The sequence below is a fragment of the Leptodactylus fuscus genome, chromosome 1, assembly GCF_031893055.1.
Source record: "Leptodactylus fuscus isolate aLepFus1 chromosome 1, aLepFus1.hap2, whole genome shotgun sequence".
NCBI lineage: Eukaryota > Metazoa > Chordata > Amphibia > Anura > Leptodactylidae > Leptodactylus > Leptodactylus fuscus.
Genome location: NC_134265.1, coordinates 335026431 through 335040848, shown reverse-complemented (window position 1 = coordinate 335040848; position 14418 = coordinate 335026431). Strand labels below are relative to the sequence as shown.

At 41.3% G+C, this 14418-nt stretch overlaps 1 protein-coding gene across 3 annotated transcripts in view; it reads left to right on the top strand.

Annotated features, from left to right (window-relative positions):
* The window catches only part of FGFRL1 (fibroblast growth factor receptor like 1), a 134512-nt gene extending 127088 nt beyond the window's left edge, over positions 1–7424 (top strand). For all 3 annotated transcript variants that reach the window (XM_075261155.1, XM_075261160.1, XM_075261168.1), the window contains exons 4-7: positions 1901–1981; positions 3511–3795; positions 4889–5242; positions 6321–7424. In XM_075261155.1, the coding sequence (XP_075117256.1) occupies positions 1901–1981; positions 3511–3795; positions 4889–5242; positions 6321–6721 (1121 nt within the window). In that variant the 3' untranslated portion in view covers positions 6722–7424. The remainder of the gene's footprint in view (positions 1–1900; positions 1982–3510; positions 3796–4888; positions 5243–6320) is intronic.
* The last annotated feature ends 6994 nt before the right edge of the window (positions 7425–14418 follow it).

The following is a 14418-nucleotide window of genomic DNA, read 5'->3' as shown; positions in this document are numbered from 1 at the left end:
TGCTGGTCATCCGCCACCAAATCGACCGGAGATGGAATGGAGGAGACTCTAGTGTTTGAGCATCTGGACACAGATACTCGTCTGTTAGGTCCGTGGAATCGCGAAATGGAGGGGCAGGTTGCGGTACAGTCAAAGGAAGGGAGAACAGCTCTGGGGAGCAGGGACAGTTGGGGTTATTGTTCTGAGAAGATTGGGAATTTTGGGTGGAAGGAGGACAAGACTGTTGGGTAAGAGGAGGTAGAGGCTGACTGGCTGGTGGACAATGTGCTTTAAGCGTTATCCGACAGCCATTGCAAGACCTGTTCCTGGTTCTCGGGCCTACTAATCTTTGTACCATTCAGCCTAGTTAATGTGGAACTTTTGTGCAAAGCGCAGAACTTAGGGCCCGCCTGATGTTAAGGGACACACGCTGGTACAAGGCTCAACTCACCCTAAGTGCCAAAAACACTGCTGGTGCAAGGCTCTACTCATGCCAAGGGCCTCAATCTCTGCTGGTAGCTCAGCTTAAGGTCATGTAACTTTGTTTGGAAGGGCTCATGTTAAGGGCTAGAAAAGTGAATTTTGGAAGGTCTTACCACATCACACACACACACACACACACACACACACACACTCAAAATGACAGTTAAGGGTGAGGGCTTTTGGAATTCCCATTGCCTATTCCATTTGTGGTTGTCATGGGGAACGTGATTTAAAGGGGTGGTTGTTACTGTTTGTTGAGCTTAAATTGGGGTTTGTGTCCATCCATTTGGGGAGTAAAGAAGGTTTCCAGGTATTTTCCCACTTTGATAGAGGTTTTTTGAATGTGGAAAGTGTGTAGTTGTTAGGCAGTGATGTTGGGGTAATAGAGGGTCTTTGGTGTGTTAGATGCCCCCAGGCATGCTTCCCCTGCTGTCCCAGTGTCATTCCAGAGGTGTTGGCATCATTTCCTGGGGTGTCATAGTGGACTTGGTGACCCTCCAGACACGGATTTGGGTTTCCCCCTTAACGAGTATCTGTTCCCCATAGACTATAATGGGGTTCGAAACCCGTTCGAACACACGAACATTGAGCGGCTGTTCGAATCGAATTTCGAACCTCGAACATTTTAGTGTTCGCTCATCTCTACTTACATTCCTTCCCTTATACCTTTGGAGATGTGGTCCTTAGTGGCCGCCTCCGCTCGCCTGTATCACCATCCATCATCTTACATGTCACAGGCTCGTTAAATTGTAAAGAAAAGGAGTTTAAAATCCTACTTTATGAATAGAATGCAAAAACTGCAGTAAAGACTGACACAGATGGGAGGGTTAACTGAGCATAAGAATGGAGAGTTATTATGTCTTTCAGTATCTGTGGGAAAGCTGGGTTGCCAACCCTTTGACTTCTTTGGCATGAAGAAGACAAAAACTCGATAACTTACTTATTTCTGTGACGTTTTCCGCACCGTTCAGATCTAAAGCTACGAAATTCTTTTTGTTTTTTTGAGTTAAAATTCACTTGTTAGGATAGGTCACGTGACTGACAACAGCTTGGAGTTATACCGCAGTCTGTTTCCAAGGGCATCCAGACGAATTATAAAAAAAAAATCTCCGGATCTGAATAAACAGAAAAAAAAAAAACACGAAAATTAAAAATTGACATTGACATTAATTTTTTTTTTTTTTTTTTAAATGTAGATAGAGCTCACAATGTACATTTTTTTCCCCTATCAATATGTCTTTTTGGCATATGGGATGGAAATCCATGCAAACACAGGGAGAACATACAAACTGTTTTGCCCTTGGCGGGATTTGAACACCAGGACCCAGCGCTGCAAGGCTGCAGTGCTAACCACTGAGCAACAGTGTGGCCCCTGCATTAAATTTTATATTGAATATCTTCAGAAGTAAAACTGAATGTTTACATTTCTATTTTGCAGATGATTCCAGTGCAGGAAAACCCAACCAACCTCCTGACGGGCATAGGCCAGATTTGGATGAGTTCTCCAACAAGCAATGGGGTGAGTTGGAATTTTTGTACACTAAAATTATTTTATTCCAGAATTACTTGAGCACCAAATTATTACATATTCTGGATTATAGGATGGATGTGAAAATTTAGGTAAATTTTGTTGGTAAGAGTCCAGTTAGAATCGCTGGATTATGGGATTATCATAAATTTATTTTGACTCAATAGTTTAGAAATTCCCGTAGTTTGGTTTTTGTTCCAATATTCTGGCTCTTCTCTCAGAACAAATTTCAGAGGAACAGAATAAAATTTACCAATTTTTTGGTCAAGTACATTACTGTGACCATTTTTTAATCCAGACTATCAGATACCCTGGAACTTTTTGAACTTTTTACAAATTTCTAATAACATTTCCAGTCTATAAAGTGATTTTCCTTACATGAATGTCCCTTTGAGTCCGCCCACCTCTTAAAAACCAGTTACTTTTTCCCAAAAACATTGATTTTTCTTCCAGGTGGGTCAATTGGCCTCTGTACTGTACAGAAGTAAGTAAGGTATTGAGCAGAGCGATGGCGTCACCTCCTCTGAATGTGGCCTTTCAGTGTACTCATGAAGGGATGTTTGCAGCATATGTTCGACGTTGACTTTGACAAGTATTCGAGTACAAGCAACAGAAATTTGTCTGCAAAAAAATCCCCTTGAAAAGTCCAGTTGACGAGTAAACAGTATAAGTGATGTTATTGTAACGAATGTGCTGACTACGACATCTGACAGCCAGGCTCAAGTGCCTAATTTATCCATATCTGACTTATTTGTATAAGTTTGTATTCGTGGGTGGACGTATAATGTGCTATTCATCATGTATAATCCCTTTTTTGGCCCAATGAATTGCTGATTCATTATGAGAACCCCTGTCCATATGCGGTATTAAGACACGTTGACATCCTAGTCGGGGGGTCCCAAGCTCCAGCCAGGACGGAGATACACTTTTTAAGACTTAAGTTATCCCTATATTACATAGATGTCCATTCACACCTGGGAAAATTCCTGTCTGGCCCGGGCATTACCCAGTGAAGTCAACTTTTTGCCCTGGGTGTTGAGAATCAGGCCTTTGGTGACCCACAGCAGCTTTTTTTGGTGGGTTGTGTTTGTTGGCCATTTCATCCTAAAATAAGAGTAAAAATTGAACATTTTTGAGTTGTTATCTTCTGCCCAGTTGAGAAGTTGGATTTCAACCAACATGGCCACCATTACTACCAGGTCCATCATCTGGGTACACACAGTGAAGGTTTGCCCATTTGGAATCTGGTCTGGAGTCTAAATTTGTATCCCATCCAATGGTATTGATATAAGTAGTCTTATTGACCCAGTAGAAGAAGATGACCCAGTAGAAGAAGACAACCCGGTTTGGTGGAAATGTCAGAGTCTTTCCTACCGTGTATGTTCTAGGTCTTTCAGGTGTCCCACCCTTCCACCAAACACCCCCAGTGCCCCATGTATCTTCAGAGTCTACCAGCACTCATAGGTAATACAGTTGTAGTATTATTTCTGACAATTTTTGCCTTTTTTTTTTCTTCTCAGTCCGACCGCGGTTCACCCAACCGGCAAAAATGAGGAAGCGAGTCATTGCCCGTCCGGTGGGCAGCTCCGTTCGTCTAAAGTGCATTGCCAGTGGAAATCCCAGGCCGGAGATCACGTGGCTCAAAGACAACAAGCCTCTGACCACACAGGAGATTGGTGAGAACAAAAAGAAGAAGTGGACCCTAAATTTGAAGAGCCTCAAGCCAGAAGACAGCGGCAAGTACACATGTCAAGTGTTCAACCGAGTCGGACAGATCAACGCAACATACAAAGTTGAAGTTATCCGTAAGTACCATTCCTGCCATAGTGCTGATGTTATCAGTGGGATTTTCTTGGCATGTTCCTTCTCTGTCTTCCGTATCAGTAATGATGAGAAGCACATGAGTTGGCCAGCCTGGTGCTCTCATAGAAGGAACCTGGGAGGAGACATCTGGTAGCAATCACCATTCAGCTGTGTAGAGACACTAAAAACATATGTTTACACTAAAACCAGGAGCACAGACAGGAAAATGAATCAACCCTCATCCCAATGTCAGATTTGGCATTTTCATTGTATCAGGACCTGGGATCTAATAGGAACTACCATACCAGGCCCGCCGTTGTACCTAATGACTTGTATCTGCTCCTGGACACCTTTTGGCTGGGTTACAGCAAACTAAGATATAGTAATAGAAAATATAACGAAATAACAAAAAGCAGCTAGTAAAAATAGAAAACTTTTATGAGGTGGGAAACGCTTGGCGTTGGTTGATATAAGACCAGTTCTCCTACACAAGACTTAGCCAGATACTTTCTTTGACATCTGTGAATCCATATATCCAGGTCTTACAACAAAAAAATCATATATTTCTTAAGCTGTACGTCAGCCTCGCTATGTCTGTACATTAGCCTAAGATATTTTGGGTTCAGATTTGCCCTTTAACTCAAATAAATTGGATGTAATAAAATTGCTAACACATTTCCCCTTTAAGTAAAACAATCCCTAGTAAAAAAAAAAATCTATTGGGGTCTTCGAATCAAGAAGACCCCAGTAAAAAACTATGGCCACTTTAAATCTGAACGTTCAATGGAAGTACAATGGCCCCGAAAGAGTGGTGACAACCGAAATGGCCATCATTGCAAGAGTTGTCACCCAGCAGTCATGGTGGAATAGAATTATTTACCATCAGAAAGTGGTTTATTTTTGGAAATTTACAAGCTTTTTTCTGAGTTATCAATTATAAAATATATTGCAGTTTTCCCACTGGCCACTAGATGTCAGCATAACGCACGGACTCTAAAAGCCATCACATTTTACAGCCTGCTGTAAAGTTGATCTCCTGATTATCCTTCACAGTACTATAATGAAAATAATGATGATATTTTTCTTTTCCTTCAGAGAGAACAAAATCGAAGCCCATACTGACGGGTAACCACCCGGTCAACACCACCGTGGATTTTGGAGGCACAACGTCATTCCAGTGTAAAGTCCGTAGTGATGTGAAGCCAGTGATTCAGTGGTTGAAGAGAGTCGAATATGGCTCGGAGAGCAAGTACAATTCCACCATCGATTTTGGTGGTCAGAAGTTTATTGTCCTTCCCAATGGAGATGTTTGGTCTCGGCCTGACGGTTCCTACTTAAATAAACTCATCATTACACGGGCGAAGGAAGAGGATGCTGGGATGTATATTTGTCTGGGTGCTAACACAATGGGATACAGCTTCAAAATTGCCTTTCTGACCGTCCTACCAGGTAAGATGAGACAATACTATGTAAAAATGTAATAGAAGTGTGTTTGGCGGCCGCCATATTGAATCGGTATTTGGAAGAATGCCATGTACTAACTCCATCCACTAAATGGCTTCTGTCTACTGTGGTCTGTATATTTCCCATTTCTCCATTCTTACCCATAGCCACTGTCTAAATTCAGTTTGTTGCCTTCGAAGGCAGATGGACTCCACCACTTGGGTGGAAAATGGGTGTCCCACCAATGGAAAATGTTTGCCTTAGCGTTTACTTTTCTAGACAGATGGTGATATGTTATGTTCTAGAATTCTCATATGGATTAGATAATTCTTGTATAGGGAACTGATTGTTGGCCTTGTTGTTGATATTGGTCACATCTGCCGCCATATGGGAAACCATATGTTGGAGATATTCCGCCCTAGAAGTAAAGCCGTTCTTATAGGAACATGGCACAGAATAGAATCCTCTACTATTATGGCTCCGCACAACATGTGCACAAGGCCTGAAACAGTATAGGAAGCAACAACTGTGCCATGTAATACAATAATCAGGCAATTGACGGCTATTATATCTGAAAGGCCGGGATACATATCACGTCTGGCACAGCAGAATCTGGCACGCCAAGCTTCGAGCAACCGGACCGCATAGTTAAAATGACTGGCTTGTTGACATTAGGGAAAGGTATTAGTGACAATTAACCACATTTTATTTCGAGGCTGCTCCGGGCCGCCAGACTCACTGCTGAGCCATGGTATTTTTGAAACCACATGTGGCCAAAGAAGGTTTATTCTGCTACATCGAGGCAAAGACAAAATAAAACAGAACCTCGGAGATCCGAGTCGAACAAAAGCAAACTGTTTGTTTGTCCTTTAAGACCTTAATGGGACACCTACAACAAAGCCTTATTTGCTGGCAGCCTACGTCGCTACTTGGCAGATGTTGTGTTATCAGAATACCGTCGAGCACTAGTAGTCCATAGTTCTGCCTGACATCTGTTTTTCATTTTTCTCCTTTTTCTGGTTTTAATCAGTTGCGTTCATTTTTTTTCATCAACTTTTTTTTTCTCCTTCTCTTCCATCTACAGATCCGAAACCCCCCATTGCACCTGTGAGCATATCTCCCAGTAGTCTCCCATGGCCCGTGATTATCGGAGTCCCAGCCGGAGCAGTTTTTATATTCGGAACTATTCTGCTATGGCTTTGCCAGACCAAGAAGAAACCATGTTCTCCTCCAAGTGCGGCCGTCGTCCATAGACCGCAGCCAAGAGTCTGTATACCACAAATGGTAGATAAAGACTGCATCTCCTCCATAAACTACGAGGAGTACGTTGCTCAGCAGCAACATTTACTTCCCCAAGGACCTATTTTGGCCAATGGAATGGCGACAAAAATGTACCCAAAGATTTACACGGACATCCATACCCACACGCACTCTCACGTCGAAGGCAAAGTTCATCAACATCAACATATTCACTATCAGTGTTAAATGCTATATGCAAAGAACTGTTTTCTTCAGCGGTACCTCACAAAAAGACTGCCTGGTTCAGCCTACACTGCCAGTAGATAGGAATATGTTACAAATAATGGAATCATGAAGGATGATAAGATTCTCCGTGCAATCGGGGACATTGTTGCTGTTTTTGTTTGTTTTTGTATTTTTATCAGAAGCACTGTGCTCCACCAACCAGTGGGTCGACCATTCAGTGCCGTGTCCCGCTCAAGGGTCACTCAAGCTCACTAGTTCATTTGTCACATTTGTGCCTTTTGGGTTGGCCAAACTTTAGGTACTGGTCGAAGTTTGTGCTTCCGAAAAGGTCCACCGAAGTATGGAAGGTCAACCATTGGGCCGACTTGCATGAAGGCAGTATTTCTTAGCATTAGAGATAAGCTAGGGTGTTCAACAGTGGAGAATAGTCCTTATTGAGTAATTTAATGTTCTTCAAAGTGCCTGCTTCCATTTACCCTCCGACACCCTCTTAGTCAAGTCACACCAGACTTTCTACATTGCTAAGTCTTCTTGAAGGACACCATGAAGCTTGGGTTCTCCAAACCTATAGTATGGGATGTCCAAATCTATAGCAAGGGTTCTCCAAACCTATAGCAATGGTTCTCCAAACCTATAGCAAGGGTTCTCCAAACCTATAGCAAGGGTTCTCCAAACCTATAGCATGGGTTCTCCAAACCTATAGCAAGGGTTCTCCAAACCTATAGCATGGGATCTCCAAACCTATAGCAAGGGTTCTCCAAACCTATAGCAAGGGTTCTCCAAATCTATAGCAAGGGTTCTCCAAACCTATAGCATGGGTTCTCCAAACCTATAGCAAGGGTTCTCCAAACCTATAGCAAGGGTTCTCCAAACCTATAGCAAGGGTTCTCCAAACCTATAGCATGGGTTCTCCAAACCTATAGCAAGGGTTCTCCAAACCAGACAGCTTAGTATAAAAAAAAGTGGATAAAACTCACGTCAAGAGTATTTTTGAGAAAAGCAATAGGTTACAGATAATAAAAGCAATAACATTTCACCGTCTCGGAAAGATGCCTTATAATCATTACTATGAGTACAGACTTTATAAAGCGATTTTGTGACTATAGAAAATGAGTAATTCTATATAGATTCTAAACTAAAGCCATGTATATTTAATTTATTTTGTTAAACAGAAAAAAATGTCTATGTAAAATATTATTTTCGACAAAATGTTAATTTTTATTTTGTTTTTGTATTGCCTGTTCTTCATGTGACTCCCAAATGTTCCTTATGTAGCAACCCATAATGGCTATTTAAAGAGTACGGTACAGGGGGGAGGGAGGGAGGTCGCATAACATTTTTTTATTTTATTTTTAAGAAAATTTTTAGTGGTCCGATCCCTTCCAACTGCCCTTATTGTTATCATTAAATGGTCCATGAAGTCGAAGTCATGTTTTTGTATACTTTGCTCCTTTACCCATGTTCTTGCAGTGCTCCTGTTGACAATCTTGTACAGAATTTCCCCTCATTCCTAAGATTAAAGCTTTATATGAAATCTGGTTCAATGTATATTTTAGGCTTATTGGTAAATTCTGGAGTTTAAGGTTATATCATGTGTGCGCCGGTCTTGTCTGTTTGTTTTGGCGGCGTTTTGTAGCATTTCTTAATCTGTTTGTGTTTGAAATTTTCCAATTTGCAAGAGATTTTTTTTATTTTTAGACTCAAAAAAATTCCTGGTAATTTCTAAGATATGTTCAGTTCTCTATGTAAAGATATTTTTCACATACCGTATTTTTCGGACTATAAGACGCACTTTTTTTCCTCCCAATATGGGAGGAAAATGTGTGTGCGTCTTATAGTCCGAATGCAGCGTGCGCAGCGTCTGTGTCCCGTCTGTGCGAATGAAAAGAAGAGCAGCACGGTGCCTGCCTGCTCTGCCCCTCCTTCCCTGTCTGTGTCGCGTGTTTGCAGGAGCGAGATCTGAGAGGCAGGGAAGTAGGGGCAGGCCAGACAGGTGAAGGAAGCGTGGTTTCAAGCTTGCCGAGAAAACCACGCCTCTTTCACCCGTCTGGCTCGTCCCTCCTTCACTGCCTCTCAGATCTGGCTCTGGCAATGAAACCACACAGACCGGGAAGGAGGGGCGGGCCAAACGGGAGGAGGAGGCGTGGTTTTCTCGGCAAGCTTGAAACCACGCCTCCTTCACCCGTCTGGCCCGCCCCTATTTCCCTGCCTGTGTGGCATCATTGCAGAAGCGACATCTGAGAGGCAGTGAAGGAGGGACGAGCCAGACAGGTGAAAGAGGTGTGTTTTCAAGTTTGCTTAGAAAACCACACCTCCTTCACCCGTCTGGCCCGCCCCTTTTTCTCTTCTTACATAGCTTCACTGCAGGGTGTCTCTTTCCATCCATGGATGAGATTAGATAGATAGACAGACAGACAGACAGATAGATTAGATAGATAGATAGATAGATAGATAGATAGATAGATAGATAGATAGATAGATAGGAGATAGATAGATAGATAGGATAGATTAGATAGATAGGATAGATTAGATAGATAGATATGTTCAAATCACCCCCATAGCCCTATAATACATATAAAACAAAAACATTACTGTGAAACACATACACATTTGGTATCCCTGTGTCCGAAAGCCCCCGGTTCTATTTACATTGGTGAAATATTATATTAGGTTATTAAATATTTCACCAATTTTTTTTCCTTAATTTTTTTTTTCCCTATTTTCCTCCTCTAAAACCTTAGTGCGTCTTATGGTCCGGTGCGTCTTATAGTCCGAAAAATACGGTACATTATTAATTTTTATTTTTAAGTGGTTGTTCTGTCAAATTAAAGTAAATGGCATTTTAAAATGGCGCCCCCTAGTGATCAAAATATTATGAACTGTAATTTGATTTTTAAGGAAGCCATACATAGTAAAAAAAAAACCAAAAAACTAGCAATTTTACCAATTTGGGCACAGTTGGGTAACACCTGGTGCCCTTTATTTAAAAAAAATAGATATGTGGAGTTATTTCAGCCCCAATTCTAATTTAATATTTTTCTATGAAAAATTCATATTGCTGCTGTTACAAAAAATTGGATTTGTAAGAAGTCATCCATATTTACTACTACTGCTTTTCTTCTATCATCATGCCAGTTTGTATATCGGAGTTTTTGCCACGGTAGGCCTGCCCATCAAATTTGGCATTTCCAGACAAAAAGTAAAGCGGTTGACAACAATTTTTATGTTAGATGGTTCTCCTCTAATTAAACTGATTACAGATCACAATTGGAACCTCTAGTGATCAGTTGTATTTGAAAAGCGAACTTGACAGTAAGTGTTTAATTTCCCTGCAGTGCCTCCACAGGAGAAATTAAGTATTGCATAGTCCTCATTGAAATCAGTTTCCCATTTAGTGCCAAGTCCTCCAGGGTGGGGGATTCTTTTTGTAGTCACTGTTTACTTCTTCATGTGATGTTTCACAATGAACTTCATAAACCAATTAACTTCTTTTTAAAAAAAATTTAAAAAATCTGCAAATTTTTAATTAAAACATAATTCTATGATTAAGAAATGATGCAAATGCCACCACTAGTATCTAGCCAAACATTATATGTCTTATGTCCCTGTCTTACAGAAACTACTGTTTTAGGTGTGTTACAAGAGCAGCACAAGGACGTTAGTATAAGGTTGAATACATTTTATCTCTCTCATAGGTCATTCATAAAAATGTACATTTTGGTAATGGTACAAAAATTAAGGTAAATTAATAGTAGAATTACACGAAATGCCCAATGAGCTTCTAGCGTTGAATGTGTTGTCATGGGCTATACCACAGTTACCGCTCCACTCTAGTTTTTATACCACCTACCCCTCAATGTTGGTGCTCAACACCACTGTTCACCACCTTAAATTTATAAATTTGTCCCAGAGAGTTCTGAACCTACACAAATTGGAGATAGCAAATAAAATATTTTAAGAAAATCGTCATTGGTTCCGTAACCTACCTTGTCTTCAAAATGGCCGATTCCACTGTGTACAGTCGAATACAAACGTTCCTTGTTCTCCGCTCTTCATAGATATTAGTGATACCAACGAAACATTAAACCATTGGTCAATGGATGTTGGGTTATGGAGCCAACCAAGTCATGGATGAACATATCAACAGTTCTGACTTGCTTCACCCAAGTATCATATCATACAAACAGTTAATAAATTCCAAAGATTCATAGAATTTATGATTGAATTTCTCAAAATCTTTGGGGCAGATCCGTGGCTAGCTTGAACTATAACCTTAGACGTTCAGAGTCAATAAGTCATCCCAAGCCAATCCATTGGTGGTTGTTAATAGTCTACATGCACCATTTACAAAGCATATGGAAATCTTCATCTAATTTTGTTAGGTGTGTTTGTACAGTTAAAAATAATAATCCCAACTTCTGGGCAAAATATCTTTTTATAAGATTTTATTTTTGGCACAAAGTTTTTGGTTTTTGTAAATGTTAGAATATTCTTGTTGTAGCTAATGAAGCTCAGTGTCTGATAATCTCTGTAATATCTCCTCCCTTTATGTTTTGTTTTATTGTTATTTTATTTTTTGCATCTAGACATGTAAAAGTGTATATTATACATTTTTGTATAGTAAGATGTGTATAAAAATGTGCCATATGTGGCTTTTATAAAAACTGCTTATGGTTCAGAACCCGTTGGTCTCTTCTTTATTTCTTTTTATTATTTTATGTTGTCTACTTGACATATACAGTGTTGGCCAAAAGTATTGGCCCCCCTGCAATTCTGTCAGATAATACTCATTGTCTTCCAGAAAATGATTGCAATCACAGATTCTTTGGTAATATCTTCATTTATTTTGCTTGCAATGAAAAAACACAAAAAAGAATGAAAAAAAAAGTCAAATCATTGATCATTTTACACAAAACTCCAAAAATGGGCCAGACAGAAGTATTGGCCCCCTCAGCCTAATACTTGGTAGCAAAACCTTTAGACAAAATAACTGCGAACAACCGCTTCCGGTAACCAGCAATGAGTTTCTTACAAGGCTCTGCTGGAATTTTAGACCATTCTTTAGACCATTCTTCTAAACTGCTCCAGGTCCCCCCTGAGATGTGAAGGGGGCCTTCTCCAAACTGCCATCAAGAGATCTCTCCTCCCCCACAGGTGTTCTATGGGATTCAGGGCTGGACTCATTGCTGCCACTTTACAAGTCTCCAGGGCTTTCTCTCAAACCATTTTCTAGTGCTGACCTGAAGTGTGTTTTGGGTCATTGTCCTGCTGGAAGACCCCTGACCTCTGAGGGAGACCCAGCTTTCTCACACTGGGCCCTACATTATGCTGCACAATGTGTTGGTAGTCTTCAGACTTCATAATGCCATGCACACGGTCAAGCAGTCCAGTGCCAGAGGCAGCAAAGCAACCCCAAAACATCAGGGAACGTCCACCATGTCTGACTGTAGGGACCGTGTTCTTTTCTTTGAAGGCCTCTTTTTTTTCCTGTAACCTCTATGTTGATGCCTTTTCCTACTTTTGTCTCATCTGACCAGAGAACATTCTTCCAAAACGTTTTTGGCTTTCTCAGGTAAGTTTTGGCAAACTCCAGCCTGGCTTTTTTATGTCTCTGGGTAAGAAGTGGGGTCTTCCTGGGTCTCCTACCATACAGTCCCTTTTCATTCAGACGCCAACGGATAGTACGGGGTGACACTGTTGTACCCTCGGACTGCAGGGCAGCTTGAACTTGTTTGGATGTTAGTCAAGGTTCTTTATCCACCATCCGCACAATCTTGCGTTGAAATCTCTCGTCCATTTTTCTTTTCCGTCCACATCTAGGGAGGTTAGCCACAGTGCCATGGGCTTTAAACTTCTTGATGACACTGCGCACGGTAGACACAGGAACATTCAGGTCTTCGGAGATGGACTTGTAGCCTTGAGATTGCTCATGCTTCCTCACAATTTTGCTTCTCAAGTCCTCAGACAGTTTTTTGGTCTTCTTTCTTTTCTCCATGCTCAATGTGTACGATCGGCTGGAAAATGATCGGAAATCAGATTTTGAAATCGATCCTGAAATCTCAAGATCGGCTCAACCCTACTCTGGACCATAAGGACCTGTGAGTGGTTTATTGTCCCAAATCTCCCTGACAGGTTCCCTTTAAGACTGGCGATTCTTACAACTGTCTTAATTCATTCCTGGACAGGCAAGAGATGCACCAAAATAACTAAGAGACTTCGGCCTGACCTCAAATCTTCACCAGCAGGAACTGGTGTAGATTTATGGTATATGTCGCTCCAGTTTTCTGGCCTACTTAGATTCCCACCCCTCTCTATTGACTGTCTTAAAAAAATAGCGAGAATTGAGTGAGAGCTGAGTTACGCCATGATGTGCCAGAAATACAACAAAATGAGGCACATATTTTGGCCATCTTCTTGGCATATCTGCACCTATATGTTATGTGGATCGTAGTATGTTATTGCTGTAATTATATTCAGCAGTTCTCCCATTTTTCATCTTCTTAATTTCACTGGTATACAACTCAGTTTGTACGGTACATACATTACATCTAGGTTACCAAAAACAGAATTTATTAAATATAAAGCTGCCATCTATTTTTAGTTTTACTCATTATAGTAAGAGCCCCCTGTTCTGCTATTTAGGGTGGGACTCCTTTGGAGGAAAACAGTCTATATCAGGATGTTCCTTGTAATCTATATTGTCAGGGATCAGTCACACCCACAGATATAGCCACATACTGTATACCAGTACTGGGGGTTATCCATTCATCTTACTCACCAAAAACACACATCTGAGCAAAAGAGAACTCCACTTACACACTCCCTTCTAACTCACCCGTCACACATTTATGAAGTACCTTTTACACCCATTTACGCATCCACACACGTATTTTGCCTTGAACAGGCATGTTCACATGTAGACTAGATATGAGCAAGTAGTACTCGATCAAGTAGGTATTGGATTGAATATTACGGTATTCGAAATACTCGTACTTGATCGAGTACCACTCGCTATTCGAATGTAAAAGTTCGATGCAGAACCAGCATTGATTGGCCGAATGCTATACAGTCGGCCAATCAATGCTGGTTCTTCTCCTACCTTTAGAAGTCTTCTCCGTGTAGCTTCCCCGCGGCGTCTTCCGGCTCTGAATTCACTCTGCCAGACATCGGGCCTGGGCAGAGCTGACTGCGCATGCCCGCTTGTAGTGCGGGCATGCGCAGTTGGCTTTGCCCAGGCCCGATGCCTGGCAGAGTGAATTCAGAGCCGGAAGATGCCGCGAGGACGCTGCAAGGAGAAGACTTCTCGGATGATCCAGCCCGACCCTCACTAGTGGACTTGGTAAGTATAATTTGATCGAATGTTGCCTACCCCTGAAACGAGCATTTTCCTCCCATAGACTATAATAGGGTTCGATATTCGATTTGAGTTGTCGAATATTGAGGGGCTACTCGAAACGAATATCAAACCTCGAACATTTTACTGTTCGCTCATCTCTAGTAGAGACCATGTCATTAGTCTTATAATGGTCTCTTCCTGCTGTATCCATGTAATAACACTGTTTGTCGATTGACATTGCTCTATGAACACTGGCAAATGAATTCACCCATAAAACCAAGAACGGAAACCATGTTCATTATTAGATGAACAGCCGATCCGAACAGCACGCACCATAGAAATGAATGGATGCACCTAGTAC